Below are 18,828 nucleotides of genomic sequence, written 5' to 3' on the forward strand. Positions count from 1 at the left end.
TAAATAAACTTTCTCTCAAGTTTTATATTTTGATATAATATAATATATTTTTTTACATAAATTTATCTTTTCTTTATTTTTAGATGTATTTTGATTAGGTTTCTACATTTACTTTTATTTTTAAAAAGTTATGATTAAATAATGACTCTTGTTTTTTAAATTATAATTTTATCGTTATAATTATTTTAAATTTTTTGTGGATTTATTAGCTGTTACAACGGTTAAAATTGAATGATAATCTCTTAAAATTAATTTAAGACAACTAAAACTAATTTTAATCTATAACAACATATAAAGATGATTCCTTTTTTTTTGTCTATATTTCAAAATACCAATTTTACTCTTTAAAATATAATTATTTATTAAATTTTTGAAAATTAACCGTTACTTTTGCAAATTTTTTTATAAAATGATTTATCTCCACTCTTCTCTTTTCCTCTATTTATCGATAGTTATTCTCTTATCTTGTCTGATATATATCACTTTACTTTTAATAAATATAATTTTATTTTATATATTAACTTAATAACATTACATTATCATCACCTATTAATATAATATCACGTATATTTAAAATATGTATACACAGACATATATACAAGCACGACAACGGTTGTGTGTACGCTAATAATTTTAATATATTTTTATGGTGCTAAATTTTATGTTGGTAGAATAATTAACCAAAATTAAAATAGTTATTTAGCTAACATTAAAAATTAAAATTTTAGTAGTGTGATTCTTTTTATTATTTTTTAAAAAATATTTTCGTATAATGAGTAAAGAGAAAAAAAAAAAAAAAGAAAGAGGTTATTCTTAATCTTAAAAATTGACGAATATTATGTACGAGTGTAAGTCTCCGTCAACGATTAAGATTTTGATGTCTGTAATCGCTTACCAAGTCAAAGTGTGTATATATATATATATATATATATATATATATATATATATATATATATATATATATATATATATATATGTATATATCATACCCAGTAAAAGAATTAATATAAACCATACGATTCGAAAGTAAGTCTTTGCGTGACTGAGTAAAGTAATCCACGTTTCTCATGTGTAGAATATTCATTACTCCAATTTAAAATCTCATTTTTTTTTCAAAATTTTCCTTTCAATTTACACATAATGTAATATTAATTTAGGATGAATTTATTTGTGTTTTTTTAATTTAAGATAAAGTTTATAATTTTTTAATTTAAGATAAAGTTTACTCTTTATAATTTTGTGAATTTAATTTTAATTCATGTCAACTTGATTAAAATCGTTATAAAAGTGATAGTTTTATATTAATTGTCACTTTATATTAAACAATTAAAAATATATATTTTTTATTTTTACATTAATCATAATATTATTTTAAATTAATATAAAATTCTCATATTTTTTTAACATGAAAATAAAAAATATTAGATGACAAAATAAGACAATAAACTAAAATAAATAAAAACTAATTAACAAATATAGAAATTTTAAATATTGACTAAAACAATTAAAAAAAACAATTAGAAATATGTAAATTTATTTATTACAAACTTAAAATTTAATTAGTCCTCACTTTCTATTGATATCAAGTAGGGTTGTTTTATTAATTTGGAGTTTATGTAAATTAATTGGAGGTACTGTTTATGGAGAGTTGGCTGATCAATATAAATTCCATGAAGAGAGGGATTGTGGACATATGGCAACAATGAGATTGAAGGAGATGCAGAAGCAACTGACCAGACTGACCGTGCTGTTAGTGATGGCTTTAACTGCCGCCAGCCAAGCCCAGCCCGGCTGCCCGGACTCCTGCGGAAGTGTTTCATCGATTCCGTATCCATTCGGCATCGGCACTTCTTCCGTCAACGGTGAAAACTGTTTTCTGGAGAAAGATTTGAATCTCACATGCACAGACTCAACCTTATATCGCGGTCAAGGTAACGTCCAAATTCTCAACATAAGCCTCGCCGGTAAAATCGACATGCTCGTCCACATCTCCAAGGTCTGCAAAAACGAATTGTTGGGTGGAGTAAAAACACAAGGTAACCTTCCCAGTCTCAGAACACCGGCTTTCGCCATTTCTAGTGAGGACAACAAGTTCGTAACCGTAGGCTGCGACACCTATGGCTATCTCAACACTTTCCGCAACGGCACACAATCTTCAACGGGGTGTTTAACCAGATGCGACAGCATAGAGAGCGTCCAAAGCAGGCAGAGAAGCGGAAACTGCACCGGCATAGGGTGTTGCCAGGTCGACATTCCTCCTGGCATGAAGAACATCAGTTTCCAAGCTTCCACTTTCAAAAATTTCAATTCCACTTCTGGTTTAAAATTTTAGGCTAAGTTGTTTTTTATATATTATTCACATGTCTTGTTTGTGATTTAGATTTACAATTTGAGTTTATTTGTAGACATTCCGGAGTGTACAAATAACGAACACACCTGCGATAGTAAAGATCATTGTCGTGAAACTCTTGGCTCTTTTGAATGTTTCTGTCCTGACGGACTTATTGGAGATGGAACAAGAGAAGGCGGTGGATGCCACACAAGGCAGAAGGCTGATGCATTTACGAAGATCATCATTGGTAAGCAAATAATAAATTCATTTAAGTTTTATTTTTCTTCCCTAGAGATTCTAATGTTTTTCGTTACCCAAGGCCAGTGATATATTAACAATCTAACTTTTTTAATTTAACTCATTTCATTAACTTTAATTGAAAAACTTAATTTATACTTCAATTCAATACTTTAATGTTAAAAGATAGTTATTAAAAAAATTGTTATTCAACACAGAATTAATATATTAAAAGTTTAATTTTTTTATTTTTTAACTTCAAATATTATTATGTTATTAAAGTAAATGGTAAAGTAAATATTTTATTTTCTTAAGGATACCAAACTACTTTTTTTATATAAAAAAAGGCTTGTTAAAATTTATCACGCTATAAAATATAATTGCTTTATTCATATTTGTATCTTGGTAACAGGTGCAGGGGTAGGATTAATTGCTCTATTCATAGGAATTTTTTGGTTGTACTTGATATACGAGAAAAGGAAAGTCTTCAAATTGAAGCAGAAGTTTTTTCAACAGAACGGAGGCATTATTCTTAGGCAACAACTCTCCACAAGAGAAGACTCATCTCATACCACTACGATTTTCAATGCTGAAGAACTTAAGAAAGCCACCAACAACTTTGATGAGAGCTTAATCATAGGTAAAGGAGGTTATGGTACAGTTTTCAAAGGAGTTCTATCAAATAACAAAGTTGTAGCTATCAAAAAGTCCAAAATAGTGGATCAGAGCCAGGTACAACAATTCATAAATGAGGTCATTATATTGTCACAAATTAATCACAGGAATGTGGTCAAACTCTTGGGATGTTGTTTAGAGACAGAAGTTCCTTTATTGGTCTATGAATTTGTTAACAATGGCACCCTTTTCGATTATTTACATAATCAAGGCCATAGGGTTAACGTGTCATGGAAAATGCGTCTAAGGATAGCTACAGAAGCAGTTGCAGCTCTGTCATATCTGCACTCAGCAGCTTCCATACCCATCAGAGACGTGAAGACTTCTAACATACTCTTAGATGACAATTACACTGCCAAAGTCTCTGATTTTGGAGCTTCAAGATTGGTTCCAATTGAGCAAACTGAGATAGCCACAATTGTGCAAGGGACCTTTGGGTATTTAGACCCAGAGTACATGCAATCAAGCCAGTTGACAGAAAAGAGTGATGTTTATAGTTTTGGGGTAGTGCTTGTAGAACTTCTTACAAGGGAGAAACCTTTCTCTTTTGACAAGACAGAAGAGAAACGAAGTCTTACAGTTCACTTTCTTTGTAGCTTGAAAGAGGATCGTCTGTTTGATGTTCTTCAGGTGGGTCTTTTGGATGAAGAAAACCAACAAGAAATTATGGAGGTTGCTATTCTTGCTGCCAGATGCTTGAGACTTATAGGGGAGGAAAGACCTAGCATGAAGGAAGTGACAATGGAACTAGAGGGAATACAACTTACAAAGAAACACCTTTGGATCAATACAGGCAAAAACTTTGAGGAGAGTCAATACTTGCTTCATGAGACACAAAGCTCTTATGAACATGGTGATAGTAGTGGCCAACAAAATATTGAATATGATAGCTTGAGAGAACATGAATTAATTGACTTTGGTAATGGAAGATGATCAACTATTGCGATCAATTATGTCTTTATATTGTTCATTGTAATTTATGCTGGAGTTTTTAGGATTACAAGTGTATTGTAATGTGTGTATATAAACACACAAACTCTTATATGAACAATCAAGTCAAATTTTTACGCTTTTCTCCTTCTTGGTGTTAGAGCTCTTAAGCTTGAATGCTTTTTATCCAATCCTATCTCTTATAGCCAATACAAATAAAAGAAAAATGACCTGCCTACAACTATCTATGTCAGGCTGGATAAAGATAACTATCTCTCATGGAAGTCACTATTTCTTCCATTGATTAGAGTTTACAAACTTGATGGCTACATACTAGGAAAAAAAGAATGTCCAGAACAATTTATCATCGAAAGTTACAAAACTCAGAGAGACAATCTTGACTATTAAGACTGCATTCCACAAGACCAAACTCTCCTATGGTGGCCAAGAAATTCAATATTCATTGACATTGCAACACAATTGTTACACTATGAAACCTCTACAAAAATTTGGGATGAAGCCCAAAACCTCGTAGGTGCACAAAAAAATAAAAGACAATCCACCTCAAACACATGTTAAATAAATTCAAAGGTGAAGGAGGCAACCACATCTAAAATCCAAGTATACCTAACATCCCTATTGGGAGGAAATGTCCCGATGCTTGGTTTTTTGGGGTAGAGGATGCTACATTTTTTCCCTTTTCCCTTCGACTTAGCTTTACGCTTCTTAGAAGCTATACAGAAACCCCTAAAGATAGAACTACAAGGGCAACGAAAGTAATGAGTTCTAGAGAAGAAACCCTTTTGCTAGAACCGGAAAGGGATAGGGAACCCTCATCCATAGGAGTAATCTCCTTCTCTAGTAGAAGGTGACTTGAAGAGGAGTTGGATGAAGAAGGCATACCTAGCAGTGGCAAAGGGCGAATGAAGAAACAAATTCACTAAAAAGGAGTTGCTCACTGAAGATTCTAGAAGAAGATGACTTGAAGCAAGCAAGAAGTGAAAATGAAGTATGAAGAGTCACAGAGTTTAAAGGGGGTTCTCCCAAGCGTCATTTCCCTCCAAACAGACGTGACCTTTGGTGCTTCATGGCCCTTGAATAACCAATAGGATGATGACATGTCAACAACATCAAAATTATTTAATGCAAAGCAATCATCATTCAAAACCCCTCATTAATACAACACAGAAAACGAAGGGACAAGTGACCTTACAACAGAGTAAGTTTAGAAGACAAAACCCTAAGTGGTAACACCAAGTATCAACACGACCCAAAACTGGCCTTTTAGAGCCCGACGAAAAGGCCAACCACCTACATGGGTTATCGCCACAATAAAGTCTTTTCCTCTTGCATAGGTAAGATGGATGAAACTCAGGTAAAGGGCTAGTTGCGATTCTAATGGGTTCATTCATTATTCATATTGTCGCAACCGGAATCACGACGGGAAGGCGAACCGAAAAAGAAAACGGGTTTTAAAAAGAGATTGGGAATCGCCACCACAGTTATTTTTTGGAAAAACTATGGAAAAACCATAAAAATAAAGCAAGTCTGCGAAAAACCATATTTTGGATTCGGGAGTCGGTTACGCGTAGGGAAGATGTTAGCACCCTACCGCGCCCGCCCGAGGACGGTACCTTTAATTAAAAATGCAAAGTTGATATGGTTTTCAAAATATTAATATTCCCCAAAAATAATAAGACAAAAATATTAAAAAGAAACAAAAATATATTTTTTAATTTTTTGGGCCCGACAAGGATTGACCTTGGTCCTACGTATTCTCATTAAAAATGAGAAATCAGGGTTACGTAGTTCTTTAAAAGATATTTAAAAAAAAAACAACTGAGAAAAAGATTTGATTTTTGTTAGAGGTGAACCTGACAAGGACTGGCCTCCTACGTATCTCATGGTGGAGAATCAAGGATCACGTAGTTCTTAAAAAGATATTTTGTTTAAAAACGTTGATGTTTTTGTATTTTTGAAATTTTATATTTTTTGGTATTTTTGAATTAATTGAAAATATATGTCACACGACGCGAGCGGTCGGACAGACACTAAAAAAAAGAAAACTATTTTTCGGTATTTTCAAATTATTTGGAAGAAAATGTCACACGACGCGAGCGGCCGAACAGACAAAAAAAAATGAAAGAGAACTTTTTTTATTTTTCTATATTTTAATTTTTATGATTTTCAAATATGTTTGTTTTCCTTTTTAAAAATAAATAAATAAATAAATAAATTTATAAAAGGATGAAATTATTTAAGAAAGATAAAAGTGGGAAACAAAAAAGTAAGGGTGCACGAGTAGCTCGCCGGCAACACTAATCGACGCTGGAGGCGTCGACCTCCCTCTCGGTGGCACAACCATCTTGTTCTCACTCACGCACCAGACCGTAACTCCGAGAGACCAACACCGACGCAGCGCCTGCAACTTCCACCGTGAACGCCGCCGCTGCCGCGACCAAAGCGTGCCGCCAATGGTGCCAACTCCTCCTTCTCTCCACGAGGATTTCTTCCCGATCCAAGCTTCGCGCGTCCTCTCCTCTAATTCGCGAGATCGAACAGAGGCCCACGACGACGATGTTGGTGAGCGAAACTGGAGCCGTTGTCGTGACCACACTTACTCTCTTCTCTGTTTCGATTGGATGTGGCTGATGATGAATGTAATGCAAGGATATAAATAAACGTTTGGTGCTGAATTGGGGTTCTAGTGTTGTGTGATGTTGATTTGTAGGGGCGAGGTTGTAACAGAAATAGGTGGTTTCTATTGAGGATGAAGAATGGGTGTGGTTGTAGTGTAGAATAAGAGTCCAAAATTGAATTTGTTGTTTGGTGATTAAGGTTCGTTAATGGCGGACTGGTGCGGGTTTATGATGAGGGTGATGATAGGAGAGTTTGTGCTGCCCGGAAATAATGGGGGTGGAGTGAAAATGAAAGGATGAGTGGACTACGAAGGATGATAGGATGCAGTGTGGATTGCAGTGTGGATGACCGTGGACTAGTGAAAATGTGTTATGCAAAATATAAGTGAAATGTGTCTGGGTTCTGGTTTGGCAATTTCTTGTAGGTAGAAGGTGATGAGGGAAAGATGATGGTGGCGAGAGAGATTGAGATTGAGGGTGAAGTTATTTTCCAGCACTCATTCGGACAATAACACTCAAATAAGAACATATCTTAACAATGGCAGATAAAATAAAAATAAATAAAAAAATAAAAAATAAAAATAAAAAATAGAAAAAGAAACAAAAAAACATTGTGCTTTGTTAGGTGCGATGAGAATAAACAAAATGAATAACAGATGTAACTATGCTCACCTCAAACCATCTTTCATCCATACATTCATGAACATCAATATCAAATCACGTTAACATAAGCTCTAATTCATACACCCATGAACATCAAGAGCAACATCAAGTCACGGTAACATAAGCTAAGGAGGAGTTAAGAACACTTATACCGTGAAAATAAAACTTAATGCACTAACAACTTTGCTTCTGTTTTTCAAATTTGACTCCTTCTCTCCCTCACTGATTTCTAGTGCCCAAATCCCTCTCTATAGTAATCCAAAAAAAGACCCCTCCTTTCATGAATCTTCCCCTTTTTATTATGTAACCCTTTGCACCTTCCAATTTCGAAATTTGGGACAAGGCTGAGAGCAGATGTTGCTTCCTGCTCCTTCAGCCATCATGACCATGCTACAGGCCCTTCCTAATACAAAACCATGATAGCATAACATGCATGGGTCTGACAACAAGAGACCTTACGTTACCTCTTTCTTTCCCCTTTTTCCTTTTCTCTTTTTTTTTCCTTTTTGTTGTTTTTTTCTGTTTTGTTGTTTTTTTTTCTTTTTTTCTTTTTTTTACTAGAATGAGAGACGTAAAACAAAAATGGAGATGTAATAATAATGTAATAATACAAATAATAAGCCCAAATAAATAAATAAAACAAAATAATAGTAATAAAAAAATAATAATAAAATAAACATAGATATTTATTTTTTTTTTCTCAAACTAAAACATATATTTTTTCTTTCATTAATTATTTATTTATTTATTCTTCTCAATTGAACTTTAATTAATTAATTTTTTTATTATTTTTATCATTATTACCCGAATGAAATTGGGTGTTGACAGATATCATACTTTCGAGCTTGGGGGAGCTTTTGTATATACTTGACAAGAAGAAAATTTAATACAACATTAAAGCTCGACAAATTTTGTCTGTAATAAACATTCAAGTCTTATAACTATTGTGGCCTCTCATTCATGAGATTATTTTCCATTACTCCTCAGATGCTTGGGCACAACGGCCACACCTCACTAGTTCTATATAAAGAAAACTAGTTTAGCCACATTTTAGTGACAAAAAATTTTTAGCCACTATAATAACCGATTTAAATACTAGTTTACAAAAGAAAATGATCACTATTATGAATTAAAAATTATAATTGGCCGTTAAATTAGTCATTAATTAATTAATTAGAGACTAATTGAGTAACTAATTCATTTACTAGTCAAAATCTTGGTAGTTAATGTTTAGTGACAAATTTATCAACTAATTCTTTTAGTAGCCAAAATCTGGGTAGCTAAATTTTAGAGACCAATCATATTTTTGTATTCATAATAATTATTATTTTAGTAACCAATAATTTCTTATTTTGTAAATTGATATCTAAATTGGTCACTATATTAACTAACATTTTTTTGTCACTAAAACTGATTGTTAATGAGATATTTTCCTGTGGTTGTAGTCTATGTTTGCATGTGTAGGATTTCATTACTCCAATTTTAAATCTCATTCTTTTTAAAATTTTATTTTCAATTTACACATAAATTAATTAATTATAATTTAGGATGAATTTTTTTTATTTAAGATAAAGTTTATTATTTTTTTCTCTTCAACAATGCCCTTGAAACAAACACAAACTTAATGATCATATTCTTATATAGTGTTTAAATAGAAAATCTTCAAAGTAAATAATTCATTATTTTAAAAGTTTAAATAATATATACACTACAAAAAAAATTGTATTTAACGGGGGTTATTTAGCGAAGGTTAATATAACCTTAGTAATGGATTAACTTAACTGAGGTTTTTAAAATCTCCGTTAAATTCCAAAGGTTTAGTGTTAAACCTCTATAAAATAGTGTAGGTTTTCAAAACCCCCGTTAAATTACAAAGGTTTAACTTTAAACCTTTAAAAAATAGTTTAGGTTTTTAAAACCTCCCTTAAATTACAAAGGTTTAGTGTTAAACCTCTATAAAATAGTGTAGGCTTTCAAAACCCCCGTTAAATTACAAAGGTTTAACTTTAAACCTCTAAAAAATAGTATAGGTTTTTAAAACCTTCCTTAAATTACAAAGGTTTAGTATTAAACCTCTAAAAAGTAGTATAGGTTTTTAAAATCTTTGTTAAATTACAAAGATTTAGTTTTAAACCTCTAGAAAATAGTCTAGGCTTCTTTCAAACTCCATAAAATGTATACAATTATTACTTATAATATTTTTTGCTAATTTATTTCTATGAAAATATCTGTAATGTTCCTTAAAAATTATTTATTAAAAAAATACATGTAGATTATTTTCTTTTAAAAAAAGCCTTCCACAATTAATTCACGTGAATTTTGTTATATAAAATTATCCTAAAGTAATTATACTTATTATGATTTATTTTTTAATAATTAAATTAAGTATTGTTATCAAATTAAAGAAAAGGTGTTTTATTTTTATGATAATATTTATTTTAAAAAATATGAAAGTAATTTTATAATAAATAAAATTAATTTGCAGCAAACTAATTTTATAAAGACCCATTTTTCAAATTATCAAATTATAAGACATTCTTCCTATTCTTCCTCTCACATCTGTCAAACGTTGTTATCTTTCCTCTTCAACTACTTCACACGACCACGACACAGTAATTTCCGCACTTCCTAACAACAATCTTACGCATTTTGCTTTCTCCTTTGCTCTTGGCAACATCATTTTTCTCAGTCTTTCGCTCCTGGCACAGGTTTGAACTTTGATCTCAGTGTTCACTCTCTTTTAGGTTTTTGTTTGCACTTTCATTTTCTCTTCTTGCTCTCTCTCCCCTCTCATATGCTCTCTCCGTGATTCACATTATTATTGTGATTTTCACATGTTATTGAAATGGTTCTATTTTTAATTGCTATTTTATTTTTTACAAGTTCTAGTGTTCTGTCTTCAGAGGTTCTACAATTTTCATAGGTAGGTTTTCTCACTTTTTCTTTGATTTTCATTTCCAGTTATGGTTTAATTGTATCTTTTTTGTGTAACTCTCTCACAGTAACGTAATCTGTAGAAAGCGTTGTAGTCATGTGGTGGTGAGAGTTGGAAGAGAAGGTGATGTTATATATTTTAGTGCTATAAGTAGAGGTGGCTAAGTGATAGTAGAAAACTTTTGCAAATTAAAAGTTCAATACAAAATTTCTAAAATCTTGCAAAAGCACTATGTGTTAAGGATCATCATAAGATTTTAGAAAGGATAATGGTTGATCTTACCTTTATGAATAACTTTGAAAGTGGATAATTTTTCTAATCTAATGCATCGAGCTAGATAAAATTTTGAAAGTGGATAATTTAACTAACCTGATGCACTTTGTTTGCTTTGGATCTTGCATTCCGTGGAAGTGCATCCTGCATCCCGTGGACCATTATCTTGTAGAACTAGTTCAAGTACAAGTCATTTTATCACACATAGATATCTTTCTTCTGTTACATAAGTCTGCATGTATATGTGACAATGATGAATTGTGTATCTCGTTTTTTCACAGTGAAAGTGAGCTATATGGGTAAATTCTGTTTTACAGGTACATGAACTATAAAATCAGATGTTATTGTACATATCTGAAGCATTGTAAGAGTTCAACATTTAAGAGGCCATAGAGCATATTGTATCTTCTAAAGTAGTATTAAAACCTTATGCTTTAAGTCTTCTTGCTAGTGAATACTGAAAATTTGATATTTCCCACTCTCATGTTTGATGGAGTTAGATTTAAATTATTGATTACTCTTAGCAGATGAAATGTGACTAGGGAAAACATTGCAAGTAATTCACTGTCTAAAATTAAATTATTTCTCCTCTCAGAGAATAAAACACAGATTGTTTGGTAATACTTGACAAATAGACTAAGAGCAAATTAATAGTTTGGTAAACAATCACTAGGTGTAAGTGGATATAAGAGTTTTATATTCTCTATCATGGCAGCTACAGAGCCAAATTCTGCTACTAAGTGACCAGTTAAAATGCCACTGTATAGTGAAGTAGTTGACAGAAGGTCACGGTAGTTGGGATTGTTTTGTGGCCTAGTTTTAAAAATAGATCCATGGTGATGGTATGGTGAAGGACGGGAAAACTTGTACATGAAGATGGGGATGAAGTTGGATTATTTTGTTTGTTTCTTTGGTTGAAGAGATGGGTTTGGGTTGGGGTTGTTAAATACTTCTTTATTTTTTATTCAATTTCTTCTCAGTTGAAAATCGTGGCCCCTGATTTGTTGAACCAAATATCTTTGTGGTTGAATATTTGAATCCACGGTTACATCCCAACCACATACAACACAAAAATAAAGCCCAATAATATGAACACGCTAAAGAGTTCTTCTAAACATGCCTAATCACTCACATTCTTGGAGGCCATACCAGTAGTTGAATCTAAAAAAAATGTCCATACTTGCCTCCAAATCTTGTCGTTGGCATGTTCTTCTTGCAAGGGTGAATTCCTTTTCCCATAGGTATTGTTTTGGATCATATTCAACCCTGTATATTTGACCAAGTGATACCCTGATACTGTAATTCAATTAGCTGGAGAAAAGAAAACCACGGGTTGAGCATTGGACACAAGGGCATTTAGGTAGTTGAACACTAAAAAAAATAGATGAACTAAAACATGGCAGAAACTAACTTTGTTATGTTTTTTTTCCTCTACTTTTTGAGAGAGAAGAAGTATCACATAAGTTGCACTTGGTGAAAATATCTTTGAAAAGATGTACCACCTGATATAGCAGTCACCATGAGAAAAGAAACAGTAAAACATTACATGTACAAGATCAAAAGTCAAAAGTAATAACCGTAAGTTAAAAAAGAAAAAGAAAGATATTTAACTATATTACTGAACTACCTGTTTCCAAGAACTGCATGGAGTTCAATGATCATGTTCTCCTCCTCTTGTGAGAATTCTCCTCTCTTCAAATCAGGCCTCAGGTAATTTATCCACCTCAACCTGCAACTCTACCCACACCTCTGCAGACCTGGCATGCAGAATTAAGATTAGAATGAAGTGACTCCACTCCTTCATTGTGCACGCTGCATCAATGAAACGATATAGTATGTGTATGTGTATATATATAGATAATAGATATAGATATACTAACAAGTTTGGGGACTGAGCTCCAACATCCATGACCATGTTTGGTGATGTAATCCAGAAGCTTCTCATCTTCCTCTGGAGACCAAAGGCCTTTTCGTAACTTCTGTTTGTAGCAACAAGAGTGTCTTCCCATGTATAGGTGATTAAGAAAGTGTTGAATCCAACAATGGTTTTTGTGGAAACCTACGTGGAGGAAGAATGAATGGCGAGGAAAGTAAAGGGTGTTTTGGTGGAGTGAGGGGAAGAGTTATGAAGGTTTGAGTTAAACATAAGAGGGTTATTATTATGGTGAGAGAAGCAAAATGAGAAAATAAAATGGCAGCATGACAGGGAATGAAATAAATAGGAGGAGCCTTAGAGAGGAGAAAATTGTAGCAAGAGGTGATTGGACACTGCCATTTTTATTTATTTTTAATTCATTTATGACTTTCCTCAACTGGGCACCTCACGGGACAATCTTTGGCTCCACCATCTAGGTCATCATGTTTGGACGATCTTCATTCTCCCACGGTTTCTATCCACTGATGTATATGTATATGTATATATATATACTACATGCACTTATATACCACAACAGAGTATCCACTAAAGTTTCATTTTTACCTATGTATGTACTATATGTTCCATTGCCATTTTCTCAAGATTTTAACACACAAAAGTTCTGATCTTCGTGTCACTGTATGTACCAACTTTTGGTAATTACCATATGCTACAAAGCTAGCTAAGAGGGTTCTTACTTTTCACCGACCTAGGTGGTTATGGACCATGCTGCTAGAGCTTCGAGAAAAGAGAGTGATGAATAAAAGAAAAAGTATGTGTGGAAATTGAAGGAGTGTGTTGCATTGCCTCCTGAGTTGACTATGTTCAATCCTGCACCGGTAATTTTTAAGACTGCATAACTTCTTTTATTTTTCAGAGTTTACATTTGTAATTATGATTCACATTTATATTGTAGGTTTCTGATCAAGGAAGTGTGCCAACTAATACAACAAGTTCTGGACATGAGGAAAATCATATGTGATAGTTGAAGAATATAATATAATGTGGAAGTTAATTGAATCATTTTATGTTTTGAGAACCATTGCAGTACTTCATGATAGTTTTTGCTGACTAATATTGTACTTGAATTTGAATCTGAATTCGTATATTTGTTGTACTTTGATATACATTTAGTCATCTATAAATAATTTGTCAATTTGATGAGTTTATATCTATTTAGGTACAATTTCATTAAATACAGATTAAAAAAATAGAATAATTGTAAATAATTGTGATTTGAAAAATATATATGAATACATAAATGATAAATGAGTAAAAAAATTAATAATAATAATTTAAAAATCTATGGTACTTTACGGAGGTTTTTGAAACCTATAGTATTTTACGGAGGTTTTGAAACCCAAGGTATTTTATGGGGATTTTGAAACCTATGTTATTTTATGGAGGTTCTAAAACCCATAGTATTTTATGGAGGTTTTAAAATCCACGATATTTTATGAAGGTTTCAAAATTCATGGTAATTAACTGGGGTTTTAAACCCACAAAACTTAACTGAGGTTTTAAAACCTATGTTAAATACAAGAGGATAAAAAACCTCCGTTATTGATTGGTGCTTCTTGGGGTTCGTAAAAACCCCGGCTAACACATTCTCCAGGGATGGTTTAGCGGGGGAAATCGAAACCCCGGGTAAAAAACTTAGCAAAGGTTTTAACCCTGAATAATGTAAAAATAAACCCCCGTTAAAAATATTTTTTCTTGTAGTGATAACAAAACATTTGAGTAAAATTTGAAAAAAAAAATATAATTATAATATTTTATTAAAATAATTAGATTATCTAAAATTAAGAAATTTCAAATCTTAATTTTATGTTTTCAAATTCATATTTTACACTTCATATTTTTTTTTAATTTATATGTAATTGAAATGTGTCAACTTGATTAAAATCGTCATAAAAATTATGGTTTTACATTAATTGTGACTATATATTAAACATTGATTTTTTTATTTATTTTTGCACTAATCATAATATTATTTTAAATTAATATAAAATTTTTATAGTTTTTAACATATGAAAATTAAAATGTTAGATGACAAAACAAGACAATAAACTTAAAAGAAATAAATAAATAAAAATTAATTAAAAAGTCTATAAATTATTTATATTTATATAAAAATAGAAAAATGACAATTAGAAATATACAAATTTATTTACTATAAACTTAAAATTTAGTTAGTCATTACTTTTGAAATTCCCAAAATTTTCCCCATTACTTCTTCACTCTCTTTAGTGCTATAGCTTTGTGATCCTTTTGTACTCCCTACCTTTTGATACTAGCCACATTACAAGCTTTAAAAAAAAAGTCCTAATTAATCTTTAATAGTGATTGAGGATGAGTAGTGGTGAATGCTAGAGGCTTTCCAAGCCTAGACCGAGACTAGAAACATGATGTGATGAGCTAAGTTATACACTAACCCTATACACATGAGAGAATGAGAGAGAAACATTGTCCTGTGAGGATTTTATACTGATCTAAACTGAGTTTTGATTGAATTTTGTTTAAACTTGACATGTTTAACCTGTTTTTGACAACTAGAGTGGAGGATCTTGAAGCTATTTTTGGTCTTTGATGTATGCAGGACAGATGCAGCTGAGTGGTAGAACAATATTTCAATGTTTTGAAGTTGTTTTTAAATTTTGTTTTCTTCTTTCTTTGCACAAGAGTGTAAACCTCGAAGTGTGGAGGTGTGTTAAGTGTCAAATTAGGCACATTTTTTAGTAGTTTAGTGCACTTCTTTTGGGGTTTTCTTGTTCTTTTTTTTTTTTTTTTCTGTTTTTGGTTCATTTTCGCTTTTTCTAGTAATAATCTTAGTTTTAGTAAAAATGTGTTAAAAAGGTTCCTTTTAGAGTGAATTTTAGCTTGGTTTGTTTTGAATTCTTAGAACTAGTCTAGTATATTGTTACCTTAACCCTATCCTTGTTCTAACCTTCTTGACTTAACTAACTTGAGTTTTATTTGTGTTTCCGGCAGATTTAAAATGAAATTTAAAGACATGATGAAGCTAGAAAGTTGGCCAAGTAAATAATAGAAGTTGTCAACCCAAAGCTTAACTATCAACATCATTAATCATAGGTGGCAGCAAGCATAGAAAAATTAAGAAGATTGGTCAAAGAGGAGTTGAGTTAGTTTAGCGAGCCTAGGAGATTTTGTTTTGGTTCATGGATTTCTTTCCTATAAATAGACTAGCCTAGGAAGAGCAAACACCACCACCACGAATACACACAACTCACTATTTCCTTTTATGCACTTATTACAGCTTTCATTAGTTCGTAGATTCTTAGTTTTCTGGATTGAGAGAAGTATGTTATGAAGATCATGGAGTTCAAGACTACAATGTGAGCAAGAAACATTCAAGTTCTTGACAATATATGTAATCTCAACCGATTAGTACACTTAAATGTTTAATGAAATTCAATTTCCAGTTCTCATTTACATTTCTACAGTTTTACAGCTTTTATTTACATTTCAGCATTTACATTCTCTTATGAAGTTTTCATAACCATTTTCTGGTTTTGTCCTACAGGTATTTTCTTGAATGATGAGTGAATGGTTTTGATCTTTGAACTTTTATACAGATTTAGTTTTGGGATTCAATTATGGTTTCTAAGAGTACAATGTGACCAATTTATCCAGTATTTCAGATTAGAGATATTGGAGGCAGAGATTACACCCATTCAAGCAAAACTCAAGTTCTTATTTCTGGTTTAAAACCCATTTTCCAGATTTTCGATTTTTGCCATTCGATTTTGTTTTCCAGTTTTATTTCCATTGCCATTTACTTTTATTTCCACGTTATAGCTTTCTTTTATGAGTTTTTACACTTTTCAGATTCATATATGCTATCAAACCCATTTCTATTTTGCTGTCAAAATTCTAGTTTCATAGTTTCAAATATTACTTGTTTTTCTTAATTTCATTTCTGAACTTAGGATCATATCAAAGGAGTGCAATGTCGCCACTTGATTTAATGGTTCTCAATGAACTATTTGACTACAAAAATCTAAAACCATAGATCAAGAATCAAGTTCTTGATTTTTCCTTCAAAACCCTTTTCTGTTTTTGAAACTCATTTTGTGATTTTTGATTCCAATACCTATTTCCAGTTTTTCTTCATGTTTCTAATCTGTTTCCACGATCTTTGATGCATTCCAGTAACTAGATATTAGTTTATAATTCAAATTCTACATTTTCTTGAACTATAGCTATTAGTTTAGAATTCAAATTCTACATTTTCTTCAGAGTTAGGTAATGTAGTTATTTTTCCCGTGCTATTGTTCTTAGGTTGCTTTCATCTTTGATTTTGTTTTTCTATCACTATATTAGTGATATATGCATCTCATCAATTTTGTTCAGTGTATTGATCCATGTTTGAACTGTCAATTACTTCATTCCATGCATTTTATAGATTTTGACCCATTGTGTAGATTATAGGTTTTCTAATCTAGCTTGAATTGGGGACACTACAAGAAAAAATATTTTTAACGGAGGTTTATTTTGACATTACCCAGGATTAAAACCTTTACTAAGTTCTTTACCTGGGGTTTCGATTTTTCCTGCTAAATCATCACTGGAGAATGTGTTAGCCAAGGTTTTTACGAACCCCAGAAGCACCAATCAATAACGAAGGTTTTTTATCCTCTTGAATTTAACATAGGTTTTAAAACCTCAGTTACGTTTTGTGGGTTTAAAACCCCCAGTTAGTTACCATGAATTTTGAAACCTCCGTAAAATATCGTAGATTTTGAAACCTCCATAAAATACTATGGGTTTTAGAACCTCCATAAAATAACATAGGTTTCAAAACCCCCATAAAATACCATGGGTTTCAAAACCCCCTAAAATACCCTGGGCTTCAAAACCTCCATAAAATACTATAGGTTTCAAAACCTCCATAAAGTACCATAGATTTTTAAATTATTATTATATTTTTTTACTCATTTATCATTTATGTATTCATATATATTTTTTCAATCACAATTATTTACATTTATTCTATTTTTTTAATCTATATTTAATGAAATTATACATATATAGATATAAACTCATCAAATTGACAAATTATTTATAGATAACTAAATGTATATCAAAGTATAACAAATATACGAATTCAAATTCAAATTCAAGTACAATATTAGTCAGCAAAAACTATCATGAAGTACTACAATGGTTTTCAAAACATAAAATAATTCAATTAACTTCCACATTATATTATATTTTTCAACTATCACATATGATTTTCCTCATGTCCAGAACTTGTTGTATTAGTTGGCACACTTCCTTGATCAGAAACCTACAATATAAATGTGAATCATAATTACAAATGTAAACTCTAAAAAATAAAAGAAGTTATGCAGTCTTAAACATTATCGGTGCAGGATTGAACATACACTACAAAAAAAATGGACATTTGTGATGGTTAAAATTACAAATTTTAGCGGTTAAAGATCGTCACAAATAAAATTTTTAGCAGTTTAAAAAACCGTCAAAAATGTGAAAGACATTTTTTTTGTATTTTGTTCAATCTAAATAATAAAGTTATTTATCTGAAGGTAGGTGAAGAACAAATAAGGAAGATATATACCTATAGTTCGGCATTGTAATGGGGTGCCAATCTCTGTTGTGAACATTAGGATCAATCCATTAGTAGTTCATTCAAACAAGCTATTTCATATAAAAAATAAAATTCCCTGAGGTAAATACTCCATGGAAATTTTAGCTATGATCAATATTCTGCTGAAAGTGTTCAATTTCTCATTTGTTGATTTTATAAGAGCAACCTTAATGAAGTGGAAAAAGTTATTTAGTACCCTTATTCAATCTCATCAACAACATTAACAAATTTTTCATGATTGATCCATGTTCACCATATTGATGAGTTTTACGTTGACTATAATTTCATTATTCAATACTATCAAAGAAAAAAAATGATTATATAAGAGAGAGCCCTCTTAATTGAGGCAGCAAGGAAAGCAAGAACAATCTCCTCATTCATAACAAAATGACTTAGATCACTCTCATTCTAAAGACAATTTTATTGAACTCCAAGATAGATGTGTAGTCACAAAAGAAATGATAAGGTATGAAATAAATGTATTGTATGAGAAGATGTAGGTATGTATAGTTGTGATTGAGACAAAGATGACATAAAACTGGGTAACACTGTAAATTGCAACATGGTTTTGTCTGCCCTATGAAAAGGGGAAGAGAA

At 31.5% G+C, this 18,828-nt stretch overlaps 1 protein-coding gene across 1 annotated transcript; it reads left to right on the forward strand.

Moving 5' to 3' along the window:
• The first annotated feature begins 1,635 nt into the window (after window positions 1–1,635).
• On the forward strand, window positions 1,636–4,319 carry LOC114193671 (putative wall-associated receptor kinase-like 16). The gene is made up of 3 exons (XM_028083558.1): window positions 1,636–2,318; window positions 2,406–2,579; window positions 2,982–4,319. Exons 1-3 carry the CDS (start codon window positions 1,694–1,696, stop codon window positions 4,175–4,177), a joined length of 1,995 nt encoding a protein of 664 aa, XP_027939359.1. The 5' UTR covers window positions 1,636–1,693; the 3' UTR covers window positions 4,178–4,319.
• The last annotated feature ends 14,509 nt before the right edge of the window (window positions 4,320–18,828 follow it).

Source organism: Vigna unguiculata, chromosome 8, assembly GCF_004118075.2.
Source record: "Vigna unguiculata cultivar IT97K-499-35 chromosome 8, ASM411807v1, whole genome shotgun sequence".
NCBI lineage: Eukaryota > Viridiplantae > Streptophyta > Magnoliopsida > Fabales > Fabaceae > Vigna > Vigna unguiculata.